Genomic DNA, 24,841 nt, shown 5'->3' on the forward strand with positions numbered 1-24,841 from the left:
GTTGTCAGTGTAGCTACTAAATTTGGTGTTTATGTTTTGTTACTGAGCCAATGTCGCTGCTTTTATAACACTCTTTCAGGTGGGAAATACACCCAAAGCTGATCTCCAAAACTCCCTTTTTATAAAATGGCAGTTATCAGAAATCCGTATGGAGCAATTGGTGCGTGCCATGTTAGATTTTTAGTAAAGCAGAACTGGGCCACCCAAAGGTCAGTAAACTTGCTTTTGCCACTAAAGTCCCACATTTGTTGTCAATGACTGGCATAGGTCTTTCTTTTCCTAATGGGCTCCGTCTTTTCTTGGCTGAAGCTCTGTGATTTGTATCACCCACTACTGAACCACCCAGAAGGAGAAAGAGCTTGCTGTGAAATGTATGAAGGATCTGGATTTGATTACTGGATTAAAGTTAGGTTTGCTGCTTATAAGGCAGACTTCATAATATGAAGCATAATGCTTTTTTATTGTAGTTTTAGTCCTTTATTGAAAACCTAAACTAGTCATATGGCAATATACCCTACTGTAATTTATAATGTATTATTACTCAATTTCATATATGCAATATCCTCCTATAAGTTTAACAGTAAAATATTTAAGAGCAATTACAGCCTTTTCAGAAAGTTGCAAAAAGTCATCTTAAATAATCATCCTGGCAACTTTAGACTGTGTAAACCACAGAACCTGGCACTTCCTGAGAAATATGTAACTAATATAAAGCAGATCTAGTGCCAGCAAGTCTTTAGATTGCTCTTTTATATACATGCTTTTTACAGTCATACAAACCTACTTTTATCTTTTCTTTTAATGGAATTATTCCTGATAGTCATAAATACAAAGAGTTAGTATTATAATAGTAGGTATTAATCCTGATTTTTGTTGTGTACTTTCTGATTAGTGGACAGCCAAGAATATTCTCTGCAGAAATTGTAATCCCCAAGAGTAATTTCTTACTCCTTTTCTAGTTACTACCAAAGCAAGTGAAAAATGGAAATACAATGAGTATGTATGTATGAATAAAATTTGGAGTCAGCTTGCTCTCTCTTTGGAGCATGTACCCAGTGTGATTTATTCCTCTTCTCCTTGCCTTCTTCAAGGCCCTTTTTATGACTTAAAGCTTCACAAAGATGCTGTATGAAGTTTCGGAGAACTTGAGGGCAATTCCAGGAAAGGGTACAAACTCCGCATACCCCTGTTCTGTTGTGAATTGTTGTAACTGCTGCTGTACTCTCCTCAACTCAGCCAGATCTCCTTTTTGGCAGGTTTGACATTTCTACCTCAGTTTTCCTAAACAACTTCCCTCTGTTGTAGTCATCATGCAAAAGGGAATTTGCAAAGACAGGAGCTGCTCATTTAATTGGCAAATGAGCATCAGGCTGGGGAGAAGAGGAGGTCTCAAACTGACCGAACTAAAACTGTCAGAATTTTTATGGTTATCTTGGTTTGGTGACAAGCAAGAGGAAGTAAAATATGGGGGAAAAATATTGCTTTCCTGTGGTGAATGCTACTTGTCCTTCTGCTTTCTTTTACTTCAGAGAACTTTTGTTTGAGAACCCTTTGGAAGCCTTACCCAGGTGCGCACCTCATCCACCTGCAATTGTTCAGGTTTTAAATACCAGCAGCCAAGTAGCCACAGTGTCTAAAGTGTCATCCACTTACACTAGGTAGAGTTTCTAATATATTGGTTGTGCTCTCATTCAAGTTTCTTGTCTGTTTTTTGAGTAACTACTTTATACTACCCAAGTAGTTTTGTGGTTAAACAGGTCTGTTCTAAGCTCCCAAGCTTCAGCTGTAAAAATGCCCCAAAGAACCAGTTTCAGCATGGTCTGATTCATAAGGGATGAGTATTTGGTTCCTAAGGAAGAAGAAAAAGCCCCCAAGTTCTACGCATTTGTTCTTCTCACAAGAGGTGCAAGAACACCAGCTAGAAAGAGTTGTCCATTACTATTTGGTATTTTTAATCAAATGAGAGATTTCTTCTCCACATGTTGTCTCGTTATAATTACTTGTGAAATTAACATCGACTAGGAAAATAACTGCGGAGTTGCCTGCGCCAGATGCAGCAAGCTTTTTGACAGCTGATAAAGCACCTCCTCTCCCCGCGAAGTGCGCTGTGGCCACGCAGACCTCTGAGCTCCCCCTGTCCCCCGCTGCGGCCCTGCGGCCGCCTTCTGCAGCCCCGCCTGTGGAAACGGGCCTCGTGCTCTCTCCCACTCCTGCCAGGTACATCCGAGCCAGCTGCGTTAAAAAGGCACGATCAGAAACTATAATTTTACATATGGTTTCACCTGACTTTTTTTTTTGATGATGATGCTATCAAGATGGAGCAGCTTACAGGTGTCTCCTGACCCTCATGCTGCTCTGGAAATTTGCATAGCAATTAGAAATTCAAGTAGCTTTTAGACAAAAGTTAGAAAAATAATTAAAAAATTAAAGTGGCCCTTAGAGATTCGGTTGGAAGGTGACTTTGTTGTCACAAGTTGGTGACGTGGGGTGAATATATAGTGTCAAAGTTTGGAAGAAGGTTTTTGGGGGAAGGCACAGTATAATGTGCATAATGTAAGATTCTTTGATATTACGCATTTTATTCACCCGTCTTTCAAAGGTTAGTGACCCTTGCTATAAAATGTGTATTTTTGAATTGTCCTGTAACCTGAAGTTTTTGGAGGAGAGGACAAGCATTGACTTTTGTAGTGACAGGACATCCAGAGTATAGTGTTTACCAATAGGGAAAGAAAATGCTTCCCTCAGTAATTAGCAATCAGGGATATTAAACCATACCTGTTCTGGTTTTGTTTTGTTTTGTTTTGTTTTTAATGGGTAAGGAGAGCTTTTAAAAGTCCTTAAATGAACTCCGCCTGAGCTTTAGTTAGCATTGCCAGAAGATTACTAAGTGTTTGATTAATGGCTTTTCTTCTCTTGCTGCTTTTGGGCAGGCACGATGCATCTCTGCCTTCTTGCGAAACAAATTCTTTCAGTAAACTCTCAAGCTGCCAGTCTAAATCATCTGTAAGTCATACAAGGTAAATCTTTTAAGGTATATCTACATCAGACCGCTAGGTGTAAGCAAGGTTTTCAGGCAGCATTTTTGCATTTAAATCCAAGAAGTGGTGTAAAATATAGTTCTGTAAGCATTTGGAGTGTTTTGTTCGCTTCTGAAATTATTTTAAAAAATGCACAACAATTCTGTGGATAATCTTGAAATTTTACAGTAGAGCCTGGGTTATGGATTCACCATTGTAGAAACAATTTTGGAGCCAGTATGTTTTTTTCACTTTTTTTTTTTCCCTGTTTGCATTCCTCCCAACCCAGTTAATAAGTAGGGAAAATGAAAAGGGGGTGAGGAGCACACTAAATTTGGTAAAGGTGGCTAAAAATAGACCTACTGAAGTTATATCACCAACTATGCCTAAGCTTTCCATGTTTATTATTTATTATGAAAAAGAGAAACTAAATGACCTTCAGGGCTCTTTTTGTCAGCACTATGGAGACTTAGATGGATCCACGTGGAGTGTCCTGGAGTTCGGTGGGAATGCCCCAGGGGTGTGAGGCAGAGTCTGGGATGGGGAATCTGAAGGCTGGTAGATGCTGAATCCTGACTTGATGAGGGGAAAGTATTATTTGTGGGTGAGATCAAAATTGCTGTTTTCTACATTAGTATTCAAGTGGCTAATACGTTGCCTGACATCTGTGTGAACTGGAAACCTACAATCATATAACTTTCCAGTGGTTAATGCAGTCTGGTATTGTACTGTGTCTCTGTCAATCTTTCCTGCTTTCTCTTTTTTCTCCTCTGTTGGCTCAAAGCTTCTTTGCTAGAAAAGTACTGCTGGAAAATCCTTTGGGAAGTCTGCCCAAGTTTGGACCTGCTCCTCTTCCTGTTCTTTCTTCTTTCAAGCCGAGATCAAAAATTAAGAGCATGGCTGCTGCTGCCGTGTCTGCTGCCATTGCTGTCCAGGCCAGGTAGACATCAGCTTTAAAAGAAACATTTTATAGCTTGATTGAAGAAAGTGCAAGCTCACACAAGACTAATTGGTCCCTGGCAGGGTTGCAAAATCAGCTCTTTCACAACAGCGTGGTGGGCAAGTCGTTAGAATATGTCCAAGGCTCACATGCCGTATTTTTAGCTTAGCTCCAAACTGCTGCTCCGAACCTTGGTGAGTAGTTCTACCTTTCTGATCCTCATGATATCCATTTTATGGTTCAGTCAGTAAACTAACTGTAAAAAATAACTATGTTACAGGGCTGACAAGAATAATCTGCATCTTTGAGTAACTTTTGGATGCTTGCAGACAATAACTGAGTTGCATCTAAATCTTTATTGCATTGCTTTTTATAAAGGCTTACTTAAACCAGTGGTCTCAAGTTTTTTGATCATGCACCCATAGCAGTAAAAGATTTTTGAGCATGCATCTCCAATATATGTATACTTACGTATTTCTAAATTATATAAATGTCCTATTATGTACATTATTAAAACATACACAAAAACAGAAATTAAAAAAGGATGAGAAAAAGATGAAATCAACACTATGTTAAAATATTTTCTATTTTACTATATTGATGGTAAAAATAAAATTTAAAAAATTTCTTCTCGCACCCCAATGGGTTGTCTTGCACGCCCTCTGTGGTGTGTGACCTCCACTTTGGGGACCACTTATTTAGCCATAATTTCTAAATCAGTCATTTTAGGTTCAGTTTTTTCATACTGCTACAGAACTTACAGGCTTTTCATAAGGGTTTTTGGGTTTTCAGTGGTCCCGGCCAAATTGAACTTTTTTTTTTTTTGTCGGCTAGTTTGTTTATGTGATCTTTTTAAACGCTTGCTAGACTCTCCGAACCTAGTGTCTACCGCTCACTCTTGGACGCCCTGCTCATCACGCCTGTCACTAAGCCTCCTCTGCGGGCCATCGGGCCCTCCAGGAAGTCCACAAGTGCTCTGGAGTTGCAAAAGAGAAAGAGGTATTGTCTGAGTGCAGCACATGGTTGGCACTGAGGACTCGCGAGAAACTGGCTTCTCCTTCAAAGCCTGTTTCTGTTGTCTGCACACTTGAAGCAGTCTGCCTGTTGTGGTCTTTGGCATGAGGTCACCAACCCCAAATCCTACTGGTTTTCACCTCTTTGCAGAACTAATCTGCACCCTGGTCCTGCCAATGGTGTTTGTGCAAGTTCACCGTACTACGCAAAGGTTTCGTCACTTGCATCAGGTGCCCTTCTGAGGCACACGGTGCTGTTTGGGTTGCATTGCAAACCTCCGAGGGAGGCACCATCACTCTAAATAGCCAGCTGGAGAAGAAACAAGATATTCTGGCTTGAAACATCTATCCAGGTGAATTATTTGCAACAGTTCCTTGAGCAAGTAAGTGGCGTGTTAGGCTGCGAGGGTGCTCCAGGAACAAAGAGCTGCTATTTTTCAAAGCTGGCTTTTAATGTATAAAATCAAATAACTGGCATGCGGTGCAGCAAATAACTATTTTAAAACTTATTTGCTGTCTAGGCCCTTTGTTCCAGCGCTGATTCTGTTCAATGCACAGGACTTTTTGTTCTCGTTTCCTGACCACAGCTATGTTAACACTGTAAAAAACTGCTTTTATGTAATGGACTTCAGCCTCAAAGGCAGAAATCTATTTGGTTATTTTACAGGACAGTATGTATTAAGTTGTGCTAAGGAAGAAATAATTTCTGGGTTTTCATGTAGTTATTTGCATTTTCACAAGAGTAAAACCCTTCTAGATATAAGGCCCAATTATACGTAGAGCTGAGATGCATTTGATGTAAGAAATTTCTGTTGAGTAAGAAGTATTAGATCTTTCCCTCCTGTTTCTAGTCACTAGAAAAGGCTAAAGTAGCCCTAACTTTGGGGAGGGGAAATGGTAGTTATTAGACACCAACAGACAATTTTAAGTTGTATCAAATTTTCCGACGTTGTGGCATATGCACTTTAAAAAGAAAAAAATATTAACAGAATTACAGTGATGTAACACAACCTTAAATACTAATTTTCTTTTTGCCACTGAATGATACTTATTTGGAAATCTTTTTATGTGTGCATCCAAAGGGAAAACCTTTCCAGGAGTTCTGATACCCGTGCACCATGTCTGAAGTCCAGGACATGCTGCCAGCAAGACTTTATTCGTTAGCTGTGGTGTTTGTTTGCCGATACTTTAGTAGACCCAATAAAGGCAGTGAAAATGAATTCCCTGACTTCCCTTTTTTTTCCCCTTTCACTCACTAATGTGCATTGTTTATGGCATAAGCTGCAAATGAAAGTAGATTGTTACAACAATGGAAACAATCTCTATCCATCGTTTACTCACCATATAGGGAGAAACTCTCCTCGTTTTGAAGATTTCTTTTTGGAGAAGCAAACTCTTACTTCTGCTAGAAAGTTGAGATTCCCAGTCTGTCTCTCTCCAGTTACTGTCCCTTATGAGTACATGGGACTGCCCATCGGGAAAGGCAGCAAGCAATGGAGAACTACTTTCATCCCGCCATAGTTAAAGTGCAGTTTTGGAGGTTTTTCTCTGTTTTGCTCTTCCAGCTGGCAGAGCTGGAAAGAGATGTGCTGTGGAGCCAGGAGTTATACTGGGAATACAGCGACCGTATAAGCCTGCCCAAAAGACCTTATCGGTATTAGATATATCGAGCTCCAGGTTGAGAAGCTTAAAATAAACATTCACAGGTTATTAGGGCTTTTAAAATGTTATTTCTAAACTTGTGAAAATCAAGTTTTCTCTTAAACCATTGCAATAGCCAGGTTATCCTGGTTCAGGTCGCTGCATACAGGCAGTGGCAAAAGGCCATACAGGAAGCATATGATTTTCAGGCTGTTAGGGACATCCCAAATACAATATGACCTCAAATTTTGGAAATGTGATGTAGCAGAACCGTTAGTCTGAGAACGTTATGCATAAATTGCATTTTTGAAGGATTTTTCCCAAAATAACTGGTGTTGATCTGAAGTTATCATACAACATACCAGAGTAATGATTTCTGTTTTCCTTATTATTATCCTGAGCTGCCAGCACTGGTAAGGAGGAAGGGGTTGCCAGTAGATGGAGCCGTAGAAATGAAGCTTTGTGCTGCCTCATCCTAGTGAAAAAAGGAGCACAGCCCTACGGGTTGAGAAACATGTAGGAAAAAGAGATAGAAGATGACAAATTATGCTTACAATTTACTGTCAGGAAGTACATATTCTCATTTAAGTTCAACAAAGATCAAGCAAACCCAATCAATTATGTCAGGAAAAAAAGAAAAATATAATAGATTTGAGAGAAATGTACCCAATGAGTGTGAGAAACTAGATATTAAAATGTCTTTGCATTACTGTCCATCTAATGACATATTGTAGTATGTGCACAAATGTAATGCTGAAAAATTATTTTAAGTGGCAGCTCACTTCATCGCACAACACAATAGTTGATAAGGAAGGAGAGCTGAAATCTTATGTCCCATAACCAAAGAGATGAGTATACAACATTGTGTAGTAGAACAACTTGTTCAAAAAACAACTGGGTCAACCGAGAAAGCCAAGTAAATAAGCATAAACAACTTTTGGGTTTTGTTTTCCAGCTCTATCTTGTATAACTTTCATGCAAAGGTAATGAATCTATTTTACTGAGGTAGCTTAGGCTTGTTTGCATTATCTCTGGGGAAAAACTCAAGAAGGTTGTAGCTATAACAAAAGCAGGGTTTTGATTTTGTTCTGCAGTAGGGTTGCTCCAGAAATATTTCCCTTTTATCCCTCTCACTTTACTGTCTCTGTTCCAAAAAGCTGGCTGTCTTCAACTGCTCTGTACTGGGTAGCTGCCAGAGAATTGACCTTTGTCTGACTTAATTTCTGTTATTAACCTGCCTGAAGTGGTACTGAACATCCACGTATTTTCTTGCCCTACCAGACTGCTCAGGAATGGACTTTTTTTTGGTATAACAGCCATGCAATCTTTCACTAAGCTAAGTGTTCATCCTGCTGGCAACGGAGATAGACTTAAGTTTATGGGGGTTTGTGGTTTTTAACAAACTACATATATGCAGCAAAGGAAATGATGTATTTAATATCTTGCATTTCCAAGAATTGGAGCTCTGCCCTAAAATTAAATCGCATGGCAAAAACGCTATGAAATTTTGGGAGATGCTAGCAAGAATGGCCATTGACATAGCTTTTGCTTTATCTACCTGACACTGTGCCACGTACAATTACTTGAAAAGAAGATAGTCTGGCCTTGTCAGATAAACACTGGTGTTGACTCTGAGAGAATACTTATTCTGAAAGATGCTCTGAATTGTTTCTGTGTAGAGTGCTGCTTATGGAAGGGTTACATACGCCCTCACTGTAACTTGATATGGAAATACCTCCACCCACATGACTTTCTCTGCTCTTCCTTTTCATTATTTTATTTTTGCGTTTTCTTCTTTCTTGCAAGTTATTGGAACACTGCCAGGTTAACACAAAATGTAAACACAGTTTTAAAAAGCTGTCTGAGACCATGGGTTTGCAGTAGGGGTGGGAACAAGGTCAGCGCTGAGTATTTTTTGTCTTCTGTTTCTTTATTGTTACACCAGAAAGCCCCTGTAAGAAGGCATATATATTTCCTCCGTTCATCGGGTTTTGTCATCATTCTCATACCTGGCTTTTTCTGGTGTTTTATATAAGTCTTCAGCTAACGTGTATGTTTATACTGGACAAAATACATCATGTGATGTGTACGCCTTAAATAACGTAGCTTAAAACAAGAAATTGAGGTCTGAGATTCAAGTTTTATCTCAGCTGTGCTAATACTTTGCTGTAAAGCTTTGGAGAAGCATCTACGTAACAGTTTACTTGGCCTTAGGGTAGGTAAATCGTTCTTTCCTTACTTCAAAGTTGCAGAGTTTCTTTAATATAAATGTTTCAAAAAGCTTGTATTAAAAATTTCTTTTTTTTTGTCTTGAGTGCTATGTCAAGCACTGTGTGTATATTTTAGAAGCCATTTATTCAGGTTTCTGCAGTTTGCTCAATGCCTTCTTGGGGTTAACAGGCAACCAACAGGCAGCAATGTGTAATGCAAGGGAAGTCTTATTTTTTTTGTTAAACTCTTTTGGTTTTAGAAGCCATGAAGCAGAATCAAGGCTATCATATTCCACTTCATTGTGCCAGAAACCAAGAAGAGTGATTTTTTTTTTTCTTTAAAGGTTTATTGTTCTTAAGGGAAAATAACCTCACAGAATTCCTAGCCATCTGAAGAAAGCATTTACAGTCTGTCTCTTAGATACTACATGACCTCTCCTGTCAGCAAGCTTTCTCAGATCACAGGGGACTTGTTCCTGACTCATGCAGTTGTTCTGGACAACAAGTGGGAGTTAAAATATCATTTGTAATCCACAGAACTATTAGGAAAATACTGATGTACCAGACTGAGCTCGGGGCTCAAGTGGTGATGTTTATGGATGGATAACCTGGTATCTTGGGCTTGCATGAGGAAAAAGTTCACCCAGACCTCTTGAATCTGCTTGGGAAAGTCTGAGAGACTTGGCCCTTGTTACCATTTTACTGGTGTTAGAAGTTACATGACGACAAGCTGTATTTCATTTTCAGTTAGGACCATAGCTTCTCCTTTGGCTAATAACAACATGACACACAGTTATCTTCTCTAAAGTGTGTGTGAAGAAATTCTAGGCAGCATTATGTAGGAATTTCCATGGAAGGATGGAGGGAGGTTTAGGCATCTGTAGCCCCAGACCATGTGTTTTTCTTCTCTTGAACTTGGGGGGGAAGGGGATGTCAAAACCTCTACATACATTCAGAAGGATTTCCCAGTGCAAATTTCTTAAAATTCCTCTGAAATGTGTTCAGCCTTGTCTTGATGCACCTGATTTTGGGAAAGAAGGGGGTGTGGTATGGATGCAAATATCCCAGAGCAGTCTCTGAAAAACTGGTGCTCATTTCATGTGTGACCTGGACCCGCTTCCTCCCCTGCAGGTTCCTTGCCCATCACCCCTCTGTAGCATCCAAGAAGCTCTCAATACCACATTCAGCAATGGGACAGTCATCTGACAAATGTCTTTTTCTCCCTGTCTTCCCACCAAAAAACAGGGTGTAATACAGCGTTTGGTATTTGGGGAGGAATAGCAGAGGAATTATTACTTGCTTTTTAGTCTACTTTTCCTGTTTCCACAGTGCTTTTGTTGATCAGGATGGGGTAAGTCTGAGGAGACTGTTGTGAGCTCTGGATAAAGTTTACGCTGGCTCTGGAGCCCTGTGTGTGTCCCCAGGTCTCAGACTGGTGCCCCAGAAAGTTCTTTCTTTTCCACACATGCCCTTACTCTGATAGAATAGGGCTGAACTGTGCAGTAGGAGTTGCTCTTCATGGAAATTCAGGAGAGTATGTCATGTACAAGCTAGCATATGTCAAAGACAGAGAGGGGTCTTCGGCTTGCTTCTTTGCTGAACTTTTTTCTTGGGCTGTTTTTGCAATCTGTTTCCCTTGCAACCCACTTCCAGGAATATTTTGATTAATCTTCCCATGACTTATTAATTAAACACATTGTGGGTTTTCAGGATACAAGACTCTGAGTCAGTCAGGCTCGCATTCCACCGTTCCTTCATTCTTGCAGTGTCGAAACCACTTGTCCAAAGCTTGACAACAGAGTATTCGCATCTTGCAAGCAACATCGTCTTTCTTAAAATGGATGTGACTCTTGGTTGCATTAGTTTTTATCACGGTAAACTTTCATTTTTGCTCTAAGTATTCATCAGGTGGTGGAGGGATCATTTAAGAGTTATGAAACAGAGTTAAAAGGTTAAAACTACAGTTAGAAGGTAGGCTTGTCATTAATAACAGTACAAGTGTTTTGACATCGAAATGTGCTTGACCTGAACCTGACCTATGAGTGTCATCTGGGAAGTCTGAGAAAGCTACTCATGCGGAAATTGGTAAATATGTAAGGTTTGTCATTCCTCCTTCAGTTTTCTAGAGATGACCCTGAAAAGCAGATGGGAGCTCTCTTCCATAACCTATTCATTTCCTTGAATTTCTGTTTATATTTTTGTCTCTTCAAACCATGTATTTTCTAGGTTATGAATCTTGGGTCATCATTGTACAACATCGTAGTGAGTTACAAAATATTAGTAGGGCTAATTCTGGGTATTGTACAGCCACTTTGTAGAAGGTAAGTGCGCTTCTGAAAAGATGCTGTATTTATAAAGATGGATAAAAATAATTGGAGTTTGAGTGTTTCTCAGTGCAGAAGAACTTAAAGTAAAATGTTGAGGAATTAATTTGGAAGCATGAATTTGAAGAAGTTTAGCTCTTAAAAAGTTGAACATCTCCAGGGTGCAGCACTTCTTTGAAAGTGAGACAAAGATGGATCTATCTTTCTCTCTGCAGAGAACGCCGCACGTGCACTCCCAGGCAGCTCTGTGATTAGAGGCTGTAATTCAGGAAAACCGGTGTGTGCACCATTTCCTGCAGCTCACCATAGGTGGGCAATATCACACTGGAGAGACTTGGCAAGCTGCAGTAGCAGCCTGCCTGTTAAATTAACAGGCTGTAGTGCCAGCTTGAGTTTATTCGACTCTTGCTTGAAAGAATCAGGTGCAAAGTACAAAGGGTGTCCAGCACCTGTCAGAAGTTTTGCCCTGAGGCCAACACAATCCCCTCTGTCAGAATGATGACTTCAAGCTTTTCCCTTGGGAAGCTTCTCTCTAGGATAGGCTCCTGCCACATAAACCACCAGAGGTGGTCAAAAATCACAGGTGCTTTTATAGCTGGGTTTATCTTTGTCTTTTAGTTTGGGGTCATTAGGATTCACATTTTCAGTCTTCGTTTCCTAAATAAAAGCCTAAATGTCTCCAATAATCTGTTGCTTCAGGAACTAGAATGCCATGTCATGCACAAGCCTCAGCATTAAACCATGAAAATGGCAATGGTGGAAGTACAAATTGGCATTACAACTAGCGTTGTGGCTAGTGTCAGTGTACTTCCTCGCCTTTACCTACTTATAAGGCTGCAGTTTGCCAGCAGCACACGTTAGCCATTTCTACATTTTTCTATCCTTCTTCTGCTGGAAGGATACCCTTTTTGGCAGTGGATGCAAGCATCCATTTTTGCTTGTTAAGTAGCCTCTTCTGTGTAAAGACAGCTGCTGACTTAGCAGGATTTTCTTATTTATGACAGATGATTTATATGATTTATGATTTATATGTTTCAGACAAAGGCAGTAAAGAGGTGTTAGACTTGAAAAGTGATTTGACAAGTGGTGATGAGTCTTTCGGATGGAGAAGGAGGAAACTTTCTTTTTTTTAGGGCCAACAGTGTTTTGATGAATTCTTAAAGTTGTGATGGGGCTCTGGCCTGGAGTGGGTTTGATGGGTTACATGTCAAATGTGCTCACTGTATGGAAGGAGATTTCTGTGACACTAAAGTTGCAGACACACACCTTTTTCATAGTGAAAGCCAGTCCTAAACTACCTTGTCTTCAGCTACTGAGCCTGCTACTTAATGTCAGAGGATGTCTTCCTATCCTTTTTCTTTCAGTCTGCAACAGGGCTTTTATGCAGTATATCTCTGCTGCCTCAAAATCTGTTGTTAAAAAGATTTGTATCCTGAGCCTTTAAGGAGTCTCACATGTACCTTAAATGCCTCCATTTGCCCTGTACAAATGTCTTTAAATATCTGCTAACATTTGAACATAACAGAACGCAAGGTCTCATTTTGTGCTTCACTGGGCTTGTGCATGCTGCATATAGAAATCCATCAGTGTCAGTTCGGCATAGATATCGCTGTTATCAAAAGCCTACAAATGCAATACCTGTTACTCATTAAACTGAGCATTCAGATATATTCTCTAAACTGTGAATCTTTTTTTATCCCTTACCTAGAAAAAGATTCTAAATACATCAATCATTAACCCCGTAAATCTAGAGACAAAAAAATCAAGGTTATGAACTTGCATTTTGGCCTCATGGTGTGTTCAAGTTCTTGCACGTTGTATGGCCAAGGCAATATTGTGTGTGCAATACTTGTAAAGTAAAAATAGCTCAAAGATTTTTACTTTACGAACTTGGTACAATCTATAATTCTGTGAATGACCCTGGTGAAATATTCACGATGCACGTGTGCTGTAAATTTGTTTTTCTTCAATAGAGGAAAGAACACAAGGCTTCTAATGTGTTAACTGATGGGTTTCCAGATTGCACAAAATATGTATCTGGAATTGTTTTGGCTGTATTTCTCAATGCTGTTGAGTTCATTTCCTGTTTTTGTGATCCTCTTAAGTTTGCAAATGACCGTCACAATTACTCCTCTACTTTGAAGATTTTTAATGAAAATATTTGTTTTCAGCTTCCCAAAGGCAGATATCTATTATACAAATACTGTTACACTGCATAAATCTTTTGTTATGATAACTTTCTCCTTCTTGAACAGCCTCTGGAAATGAGAAATGAAAAATTTTCTTGCTGGCAGTGTAATTAGTGGCTACTTACAGTCTACATGAATTGTGATTAAGTGCAGTTTTCATCATGCGTGTTTTTAAATAGCTAAGAGAGTTCTGCTAACCCTTAAAATATAAAAGCAGCTGTAACCTGCTCTAAAGAGGCAATATAAAATATTGTGCATGTTGATTAATGAATAGAGAAACTTACAGCTCTTTTACAATATTTAATCGTTTGGGGGAGCAGTGGCCCATAGAAGAAAATTGCATATAATTAAGTCACTTCTAGATTGATGGTTTTTATTAAGATCTACAAGAATAAACTGACTATATGAGTATGTGTCTACTCTCCAAGAGAAAAAAAAGTATTGAAAAAGTCTGGGAGTGTACCAAATTTACAGTAAGGGTTCTGCTTTAACCTGTATCATGCCAACACTTAATTATTTTAAATGGAAATTGTGAAGGGATTTAGTTGTCTATATTGACTTCTGGCAGAAATTACTCAAGTGTCCAGTTATTAAAAAACAGCTTGAAAATATAACTTCCACAGAATTGTCTTGGGGTGATCACCCCAGCATCGGTGATGACAGAGTAGTGGGTGCTGCTCTGTTGCACGAGGGTGCAGGGATGTCGCTCCACATCTCCGTTTCACAAATGCTCTTGTTCTGGCAAGAAATGCATTTTATTTTTTCCTCCCTCATTTCTGAACAGTGATTCCCTGGAGGCTACCCAGCCTGCTGCTTTTACGGCCACCTCGGCAAGGAGCATGCCTGCCCGCCAAGAAAACGCTGACGTGAGACCTGCTCCCGCCAGCACCACATCTGCTGCAGCCCTCAAGCCAGTGGGACCCCCGGGTGCTGCCAAATACTCAGGCTGGCAGCCTGCAAACCAAGCAGGTAACTCAGTGAGGCTTTTTCTTTTTCGCTTAAAGACCTTTGGATAGCCCAGGGAAATGTACTTCACTGTGAGTGTAAAAACAACAGCCTTCAAATGGCTATTTGTGTGTTTTGAGTACAGGACGGTTTGTTTAGAAAAGAGGAGAAGAAAAACAGCTTTAGCAGTTTTAGTAAACCAGTAGCTCTTTGTAAGTAGCCTCACAGATGTAACTGGTTTCACAAACAAGCAAAATCAGATGTCTCTGACCTCTATTAAAAGCATATATACTGGTCAAATATATATAGACACCTCACAATTTCAACTTGGCACTTCCCATGTGACTATAAATTCAACAGAGCATATTCCATGCCATTTCAGGTCTGGGAATATCAACAGACACATGTTTTCCAAGTGATCTTTTTGATCTTTTCTGAAGTAGATGTTAATTTAAAAAAAAAAAAAAAAAAGAAGAAAAACGACTAAAATGTTAGAGGGATTATGTATTTGGCATTTGTAGGTTTTATTTGACCAGGGTGCCAGAGTATTGCGTAGGTTTGTGATACGGAGGTTTGTTTAAAGATGGGGTCTTGCAAGGACAATTTAAATAGCTATTACCTTTGAATGTAGTTTGGTGATTCTTACCCCTTTAAACCAGGACTAAAATGTCTTATGTCTGGGAAACATGCCATTTTCTTTATGGATGCTCCTCTGTTATAACCATATCTGTATTAAGAAATGCCATATGTGTAATTGTGTACTTATATTTTCGTAATATTACATACAGTAATTTTGGGTAATCTTTTAATGTAACTTGTTTCTTAAATTGAATCAGTCTTTGGTGCTGAACTAAACTTGAGCAGTAATTTCAAAGGATCTGAGAAATCTGTATTACTAACTGAGGTTTAACTTCAGGTTTTTCTTGAAAGAATGAGGTGAATTTTCTTGATTCTCCTTGTGACAGGATCTAACATGCTAAATAGTGGGGGTTTTTTATAGTTCTACTGTTGAGGGTTTTCCCTCTTTAAAGGTATATCCAGTCCAGAAAAGGAACTACAGAGGCCCTGGCATAAAAATAAAGATAAAACATATGGTGTTAATGTTGTAAGTTTTATAATGGCTTTGGCACATCTGGCTAAATTGCTGTTGTGCCTGGTAACAACTATATGTATTTTGGTTTGGACATGCAGTTCTGCTAGCAAGCCTCAAGATGGCAATACACTGTCATTTCTATACTTACCTGTCAAATATTGAGTATATTCTTATGGACAAGGTAAAGACATATTTAAATTTAGATCAGTTTAATTCTAGCATTGTTTTATTTCTTTGAGTTAGCTATCATTAGAGGGAAAAAAAACCAACTCTTTTTAAAGTTACGTTTTTGGTAGCATCTGTACTTAAGACAAGCATTTGTGGGAATATGATAATCCTGCATTTTTATAAGTGACTGATTGTGCTACGTGTTGGCGTAACTCTCTCTCTGTCTCACCAAGTGATAAATTTATTTCACTTGCACAGAAACCACCTGTCAGCTTGGGGTTTCAGTAGTACCACACCCATTTTCAGTATGTTGGTAGGTGTTTCATTGCTAAATCCTAAGAGCGTGCTTTAGTATTAATACAAGTTTAATGCTTGAAATAGTTTTGTTTTGTTTTGTTTTTTATGATGGACACATGAAGGAGAAAGATTTATAAGGATGAATTAAATTACACTTGATTCCATACTTCTCTGAAAATCTGTACCCATGCCCTGGATAATATGAAATTCCTTTTTTTTACATTAGAAGCATCAAATAGGTAGATGACGGGTAAAGCCAGCCAGAGAATTTTTGGTTGTTATGTTCCAGAATAGCTTACAAAAAACTTCTGAAATTCATACTGATAGAGAAGCTGGTAGAAGGCGATGGTCATGAGAATGTGCTGCCTTGCTGTAGTGGCCTGGGATGCAGTACTTAACTCCCAAAGAAGCAAAGTCATCACCTCCCCAAAAAATATTGGCGGAGCCAGAAATAAAAACTGTAGGAGAGAGAGGCATTGAAAACTCAAAGTTTCCTAAAATGGGGAAGGGCAAAAATAAAAATACCCAAAGTTTTGCTGTACCTGAGGTTATTCAATAAGGCTGAAACCAGCAGTCTGACAGGTAAAACTGTTTCAATAGTTGAGTGTTTTGATAAAATTAGTCAGATGTTGAAGAAAAAGACTATAACCGTTTCAGGGCATGTTTGGACTTCAGTCGTTAATTCTGCTGTTTGTTTGCAGTCTGTGAACATAAAGTGTTCTTTAAAGTAAAATTGCCAGTGCTTCACAGGCCAAACAGAATTTGGCTTCGTAGATCGTAGGCCTGACAAAATTTTAAACAAACAAAAAAACCCTTCCCTTTAAGCCTGATTGATTTCGTAGTTGAAGTCTAGCTTAGAAAATAATTAGAAGGAAGACATAAGCTTATGTAAATGTGTATATCAGTATGCTATTAATAGCAGAAACTAATTTGGTGTACAGTTTTGTAGCTCTAATAGCATTCACCCTTATAATGAATACTGTATATAACACCAAGTAGTTTCCATAGCAAAACAGATATGTTGCAGGATTTTGTTTGTGTCTGGGGAAGCTGTAATCTGCTGTTTGGTGGCGTGGCATGAATATTACCAGTGATTTTATTTATTAAGATGTCTGACTACACAGATAAGTCATTTGGTCAGGCAGCATCTTTTAGTTTATAAGCTGGAGTCTCCCTTTCTTGGATAGACCACCAGAGAATACCCTTATATTTTTTTATTAAAAGTAGCATGGTTTCTTTTTTGAGTTTTGGTTTAGGATTTTGGATTTGTTTGTTTGTTTGTTTGTTTGTTTGTTTGTTTTCTTTTGAGATTGTGCAGAGATGCCTAAAGGTGTCGGAGGGTTTTTATTGGAACTGAGGTATGGTCTCCATTGATGTCTATTTCACGACCTGGCAAGAAAAAGGTGTGAAGGAAAAAGATGGTCTAAAATGAACGGCTGAGATAGTGAACCTGGAGATGCTTCAGGCACTGGGTTTCTCTGTACAGAAGTCAATCGTGATCCAAGTGATCTCACAGTGATAGCACCCTTGGAGCTGAACTATCCTTATCTGCTGTTGGAGGGCACTCACAGGGTACACGAACGCTACTACGCTAGTCACCCCCTGTAAAGGTAACGGAGGTTTTATCCCTCTCTGGAATAAAATCCTGATGTTGCAAGATTCCTCAGTGGTTTGGTAGAGGAAATGAGGGATGGCTGCCTCACGCTTTCTTTTAAGGCATGGGTAAGAAGCTGGATAAGCAGGATGAAAGCCTGGCTTGTCAAACAAATGCATGAAAAAAGTCTGATCTTTGGCGCATTGGGTGCACAAGGAGTTGAAGATGCGGGGCAGGTGGGGTGTGCACCCAGTGCAGTGGTGGCATCTGCTGGGACAGAGGTTTCCAAATAACGCATTTGCTATCAGCCTCTCTTGTCTGTATTGTTGATTTTCTCGGTTGATGAAATAAGTCAAATTGTGGCTGTTACTGTGTGTTAAGTGTGCAGTCTAGAATTTATAATAGTTCTCACTTCATTTTTGTTGAGCTATGATGTTCTGTTCAACGATCAGAGGGAGACGCTTTTTACAAGATTATATTAAATTTAAACAAAAATTGCCCACAACATCCTAGCTACGTCGCGGTGAGTTATGTTACTATGTGATAGCTAACTGTTACCCTACGCTTATGTAGCATTGCTCACCCCCAAGGAACCCCAAGGCATTTTACATAGTCCTGGTACCATGTGCAAGCACACAATGCACACACAGGAATGGCTTTCACCCACCACTGCCATGCAGTCACTTCTTGGGTGAAATGTAACAGCTGCTTGTCAGCACGCTGTAACACTCCACGGCATCTTGAAAGGGAGTGAATAGCACCGTGGCAAATTGAAACTGCTGGGACAATTTAAGAAAGTATAATTACCCAATAAATGCAGTTACACAAACTGGAGCTTGGCCAGGAGACGAACTGTTCTCGTGGAAAGCGCAGCAGGATCTGTGATGGTCAGAAGCAGTCGGGACTTCCAACGTTACGTTTCTCACATGAAATCGCCTCCTCTTTCCCGGCATCTTCAAAAGACTGTTGTCGGAGGGTGAGCTGCTGGCGCAGTGGGGACCAGCGAGCCTGGGCACCAGGCATAGCACTGCCAGCACTGTGTCCTGCCTTCCCATGTAGGAGCTGGGCAGGCAGCATCCTGCCTCACTCGTTGGGGTCCAGTGGGATCGTGAGGGTCCCGTGGTGAGCTGGTACAGCTGGTGGCCAGAAAAGCTGGTTTGCTGCTTGGAGAGGAGGCTTTCATTGCAATCGATGACCTTAGTTCCTCCTGGGCTTGGTAGCTGAGTACGAGGATGGGATGGGGAGGGTTTGCAATAGAAGTGTCCAAAGCTTGTAGTTTTAAGTGACCAGTTACCCGTGTGTGCCAATTTCCTTATTCCCAGGGTCTCTCTCAGCCTGATACCACTGGGATATATAATCCCCTTCCAGTAGAGCTGCTTGGGAATGTCAGCATATTCTGCAACACCCACAACTGTCAGTTGCCTAATCCTGAGCCAGCACATGTGTTAAGCACATGCTTCCTTCAGCAGAGGGAACACACTTGGAAGCTAACTGTAAGCATAGAAAAATTGCTCCCCAGGCAACTTTGTTTGAAAAATTCTGCTATTTCCTTGCAGTTGTTTCCATGTGTTTGGTAGACTTGCATTTACCATCTCTGGAGTTATCCTTAGCGTGCTGTCTTGCTGCATTTTTTTTTCCTATTTCCCATCCCCTCAATAACTTTAAAAGCAGAAGAAAATACAAGTCTCTCCTAGGTGTGATTTGACATTTTGTCCTGCATCTACTGACAGTTTCGGTCTTTGTTTCATTCCTTGTGACTTATTCTGTAGAGGTTTACTAAGGAAAATGGGGTAAAAATCCAGACCGTATCAGACTGGGGAGTTTGGCCATAAGGTCAAACAGTATGAAGCTGGGGAGAGGGAAGGAGGGGGCCACCGAGATGTACTGTGCTATCGCAAAATGCTTGTCCTGCCAGTAAGGCCTTGCTCAAGATCCGTAAAGGGATGGACTGTGGCACTTTCTGTCCTTGCCACCTTTGTTTTTCTGTGTTTCATTTGTAATTACCCCAGCCCCTATCTCAGTTCTGTTGACCCTACAGGCCACACTTACTGGGTACAATAAGTTGATGGCCCATCGGCTTTGGGGAATACTTTTGCATGGAAAAGGCAACCAAACTATTGTGTCAGCATCACTTTGTTCATAAACTTCTGCAATTTTGTTTTTAGGGCCATCTCATCCCGATTTGTTGGTAGAACAGGAAATTAAAGGTAGGAGTAATTATTATAGGGGTTCAATGGGCTACATGCCCATTGAGGACCATGGTCTGAACTTGGGCAAGAAACTGGAGTAACACTGCAAGTTGTTAAGGCAAATTCTTATATTGTTGGTAAGGCCTCTGCTAGAAACAGTCCCAAAATATAATCAGTTCCAGTATTTTTCACTGAGGAAGATTGTTAAAGATTGCTCCTCCACAATGCAGTCACCATTCATAAAAAGAGAAAGTCTTGTCCATAAAAGTGGTATGATTGACAGGTCAGAACACAAAAGCTTCCCGATCCTTTTGTAGAGATTGTTATTCTTATTAATTTTTCATCTAATCTAAATGATTATATCGTCATGTGACAGCAAACCACAAGAATTTATTCTTACAAGTTAAGTAATGTGAAGTCACTTAGCCAAGCAAAACCTATTGTGAAACCAGAGTAATTTATAAATGTCAACCTTTATTTGATGGTAGTATGAAATTGTAACTCCTGCAGACAGGGTGAAAAAATGAATATGTTTCTAAAACTTGAATGTTTATATTTAAGAAGGGGCAGTTCATAGTAATGATGCAGAAATGTGCCACCTACCTGTTGGAGGCAGAATGACCTGGTGTACCTCACTACAGGATCTGCTGAACAGAAACTCAGCTTTCTGTTACAAATATGACCTTTGACAATTTTCCTGCGATTTGATGTTGCTAAATACATGTGCTATTGCACCAAGCTGTGCACTGAAGTTAATTGCATACATAAATCAGATAGATGCATGTTCCTTTCTCTAGTCATTTAAACAGAGGTGAAGAGATTATTTGTCTGTGGTTATTTCACACCCATCAAGTGAGAATATTCACTGAGTTGCAAAATTAGATGCTCGTCATCTTTGATTTCTTAAAAACCAGCTAGCCTGTTGTCACGGACTGGCTCGCCAGATCAGTTCCCCTTCATTCGCTAGCACCAGCTCAGAGCAGTGAGGTATCTTGTTCAGATGTACAGGTGTAGGACATCCAAGAATTATGCCTAATATTTGTTCAACAAATGAAAAGTCAATATTCCTCTGGTAAATGCATTCTTATCATTATACAACATTGAACATCGAACATCAGCTCCATGAAACTGGCAGATAATCTGCATGTGAGCGAGACTGGACAGTCATGCTCTCTACAGGCATAGTCAAGCTGTCGAGGTCCAAAGAGGAGCTAAAAGCAAGGGAGGCAAAATGTTATTGGCAGAAAGCTACCAAATGGGTTTCTAAACTGTCAGTCCAGAAAAATGAAACACAATTGTACAGGTCTTCACTTTCTCTTTCTCATTGAGGCACGTTTTCGGTAAAAGGGACGCCAGTTGTGCCAGATTTGTGATGGTATGTGATGTAACAAATCACAAGGAGGCAAGCTGAGCGAGCCAAAACCACCATACTCATTTTAGTTAAGATACTTTACAGCTAATTTAGCCAGAGCCTTTCCAGTTGAAAGGCTGGTTGCTAGTGCAGGAACTAGCCCCTGGAGTTGCAGGGGTTGTTGAAATTGGGCCGGGGTGGCACCTGTTGTGATTTTCCACGGGGCACATACCAGCCTTTGCCGGCATTTAAAGACATGATAATGGTTTAATCCTTCCTGTTCTGCCTTTAATCAGTGGCAGGGGTTTAGCTCTGACTGCGCTTCCAAGACTCTGTAGGAAACAAAAGGAGAACTGCTGAACGCAGGGGTTTGGGTTTTTTTTGTGGTTTTGGGTATTTTTTTCCCTCCCCTCTTACTTGTCCTGTAGCTTCCTCTGTTGAACTTCTGCAATTTCATGCGGGCCTGTGAGTGGATGGGGGGGTTATATATGGCTAATATAAAGAGCTGACAGCCGAGATTTTCAGACACGTTGCTTCATCCAGCCATCTGTTTGGTTTGGAGGGAAGGAACAGGAAGATTTCTTACTGTACAGATATATTAAGAAAAGTCAGAAAATTGGATGTATGAAGCTTTATATTTTCCATTTATAATACAGTAGTTTGATAGCAGCGTATAAATCACTGAGTTAGAACACTTTAAAATGAAGTTCTGGCACTCCCACCGCTTAGAGTAGCATTGTTATTTATAGATATTACATGAAGTCTGATGTTATGTTTAAGTGAGCGTTAAACAGTTCAGGCTGTTGTATTGTTGCTAGTACGGGAGAACCTCTGTCAAAGTGACTTTGGCACCGCCACGTATCCGCCTTTCTCCCTTTGTCTTCCAAACCTTTCGCCAGTGTTTGCAGTTATCCATGTGCTCAGCGATGGAACAACCTATTGTTAGTCTAACGAGGGCAAAGTCACAGTGGGATTTTTGAAAAAGAAAAAAAGCCAGTTCTTTACCTTGCCTAAAACTTTGTTAAATATTAAACTAGCCATACCAAGGAGTTTAGTGAAAGCAAACACTGAGGGTTTGCTAAACTTAAACCTAATAAAGTAGAAAGTTAATAGTCAGGTACAGAGTGTTTTCTGTTTTAGAAAAGCCAGCAATGACAATACAGAAGTGCAAATCACCGGTGCTTTAGAAGGTTTAATTAAAGAGAGTGAAGGTGAAGTGAAGCCTGCAAAACTCTAACATTTGGCTGCAGAGATATTTTCGTGACTTGTGGAGAACCCGAACATCTCCAGCACTCACAATAGAATAGCTCCTGATGAGGTGTATAATTCTTATAAATGAGAATTTCTCTTATTTATTTATTGTATTTACTTATTATAATTTATAATTCTTCAGAGCACCCACGAAAGTTGCTGCACCCTGTCTCATTTCATGCAGCAAAGGTGGTGCCCAGAAAATATGTGGTGAGATTGTGTCATGGGGCAGCTGGAGTTGTTTCTTTTTCCCTCCCCACTCGGCCATCATGCGCAATTAAAAATGTGTATGCACCTCACCAGATCTCAGGTAGCACGGCACCTCCCCAGCACTCTTTGAGAACAGAGCTGCTGACGGGATCCAAAGTCATATATGTAAAATGTAAAAGCAAAGTATAAAGCAAAAACCACAGGAGGGCTCCAACTGGTTGCCAAGATTCGAGAGGTCTTTGCTTAAATTGAGTTTAATAATTTGTACCTACCTTGTTATTACTGCTGTGCCCTGGTAAAAGCCTCTCATTGCAAGGAAGAACACCTGCATAAGTTTTCAGGGCCTGATGTTTTTCTTTAAATCATGTGGTTATGTTTCAATCTGAAAGATTTCCAAGGGAATAGGGAAGAGAAAGAAGAGGAGAAGAATGCAGGAACTCTGAGAGTGTCCCCTTCCTCTCTGCTTGCAGAAAAAACATCATGTGCAGCACAGGAGTTAACTTGCTTTTTAAGTAGAAGAGATGGTTAGGAAACATCAGTGTTCATTCTAAACAAGAAAACAGACCTAATGTTTGAAATTCTGTAGTTACAAGAGGTCGAATATTGTTGGAAAAAATACTGAGAATTCATATAGATTTTAAGTAGGGAACTAATAATGTTGGTCTTTTGATGTTGTTGTTGTTTTTTTAAAAAACACAAAACAAACAAACAAAAATACCACCACCACCAAAAAATGCTCTGTGGGTTGCAGTGGAAGTAATGAACCTTTGCTAAAATTACTGGAGTGTTTAAGGCATGTTTCTGGCCTGGAAAGACACAAGTGGGCAATAAAAGCTGTCCTCAGGCTGGTGTTCAGATGGGAATGAGGAACATAAAAGACTGAGGCAGATCAAGCGGTTAGAAAGAGAGAATGATCTATGGTGAAAAAAAATCTAGTAGAACAACTGTAGAAGGTCTACAAGGAAACAAGTATAATAAATGTGGTGAAATAGCTATTACTGTACTTTACTGGTGTATTTTCTTTAATAAGAGTATGGATCTAAAGGCAATGGAAGCAGACTGACTTCTCTTCTTTAGGATGAAAAATCTGAACTGAAAGAAACTTGAGTCCACTTCAGAACAGGAATAGAGGGGAATAATACTGTGCAAGACCAACAAGGTCTTAATGTGAATACCAGCAAAGAGAAAAATACTGCTTGAGAGAATGCTGTGGGGACAAATTGTGAGAATGGGCAGGGAGCTTCCTGGCTTTACACTGGCATTGAGAGATGGAAGAAGAGAGCGTTTAATAAAATGTTTTAAGGTCTTGCTTTTCAAGGATTTTTGAGGAGAAGGCAACCTTTTCTGTCTTAGTTCTCAGCTGCTGATGGCATCTGCCGTCATCAATTAGATATTATTCCCATCACAGTAGACAAAATAATGACATAAATTTACAAATGACAGGCAAAAAGCCTTTTAGAACTTAGGTTTTGTCCAGTATCCAAAAATATTCTGGCAAATATAGAAGTATCTGAAGGCTTAGGGCTTATTTGTTATTCTCCTTATTCGTTTGCATTGTAGCTGTGATACCATGGGAGTCCTGCATCTGCTGGAGGTCTGGGCGTTGAACTGGAGTTCACCGATTTCAGTGGAAGTGGAGTGGGTCCATTTGCCTTCGCTGGTCCTCAACACTAAATGCCCAGCTTGTTTTTGCCTAGGCCACACCTCTTGCTTAACACAGTACTAATTTGTGTGGCTTATAGTATGGTTCGCTTAAAAGAGAATTTTTGTTTTAACATAGGGTCATTCATAGACCGAAGTTTTTTCCCAGACTGATGGACTATCTCCTCCTCTCCTTTTCTAGGGCTTTGAATAACTCAGAAATGACTGATTTGTCTAACAACCCTGAGAGAAAGTTTATGTAGACAAATCCTGCTCCTGACCAGTAGTAACTTTAAAGTTGGGTAGTGTTCAGAAAAGCATCATTCATAAGACAGCGTTAATGAAAGCTGTAATAAGACGAAAGAAAAGGCAATAATTGTGGTGTTTGTACTTTTTTTTTCCCTTTAAGCAAGCAGGACTTTTTTGTAACTACACAGTGCAAACAAGAGCTAGCTGATGTGTCTGAATGGGCTTTGGGATTCAGCAGATAACTCAAACAGAAATTAGCAATATACTAGAAGCTGTGCTGCAATTTGATTTATGGCAAAAGCAGTCTTCAAACAGATTTGGTTTTAGTGTGTATTTTTGTCTTCTCATGAAAAGGGACCTGAAAATTAGAAGGCCATGTGTGATGACAGAGGAGGAAAGTGCTATTAATCAAAACCACTTTTGTTCATGTCTTCAAAGCCTTTCTGCCACCTTTTCCATTTTTATCTGTTCCTATGTTTTCAGTTTAGCAGGCATTTATAATCTAAAATGAACTATAGT

At 39.8% G+C, this 24,841-nt stretch overlaps 1 protein-coding gene across 14 annotated transcripts in view; it reads left to right on the forward strand.

Moving 5' to 3' along the window:
- The window catches only part of PDLIM5 (PDZ and LIM domain 5), a 129,853-nt gene that overhangs the window by 88,021 nt on the left and 16,991 nt on the right, over positions 1-24,841 (forward strand). For 7 of the 14 annotated variants that reach the window (XM_087735845.1, XM_087735849.1, XM_087735855.1 and 4 more), the window contains 6 exons: positions 1,530-1,658; positions 2,023-2,217; positions 2,931-3,017; positions 3,802-3,957; positions 4,825-4,956; positions 14,119-14,303. In XM_087735845.1, coding sequence (XP_087591971.1) covers positions 1,530-1,658; positions 2,023-2,217; positions 2,931-3,017; positions 3,802-3,957; positions 4,825-4,956; positions 14,119-14,303 — 884 coding nt within the window. The remainder of the gene's footprint in view (positions 1-1,529; positions 1,659-2,022; positions 2,218-2,930; positions 3,018-3,801; positions 3,958-4,824; positions 4,957-14,118; positions 14,304-24,841) is intronic. The other 7 variants (XM_087735858.1, XM_087735857.1, XM_087735859.1 and 4 more) reach the window with 5 other exon arrangements.

Source organism: Nipponia nippon, unplaced genomic scaffold (genome assembly GCF_047370975.1).
Source record: "Nipponia nippon isolate SJK-2023a ecotype South Korea unplaced genomic scaffold, ASM4737097v1 scaffold_6, whole genome shotgun sequence".
Taxonomy (NCBI): Eukaryota; Metazoa; Chordata; class Aves; order Pelecaniformes; family Threskiornithidae; genus Nipponia; species Nipponia nippon.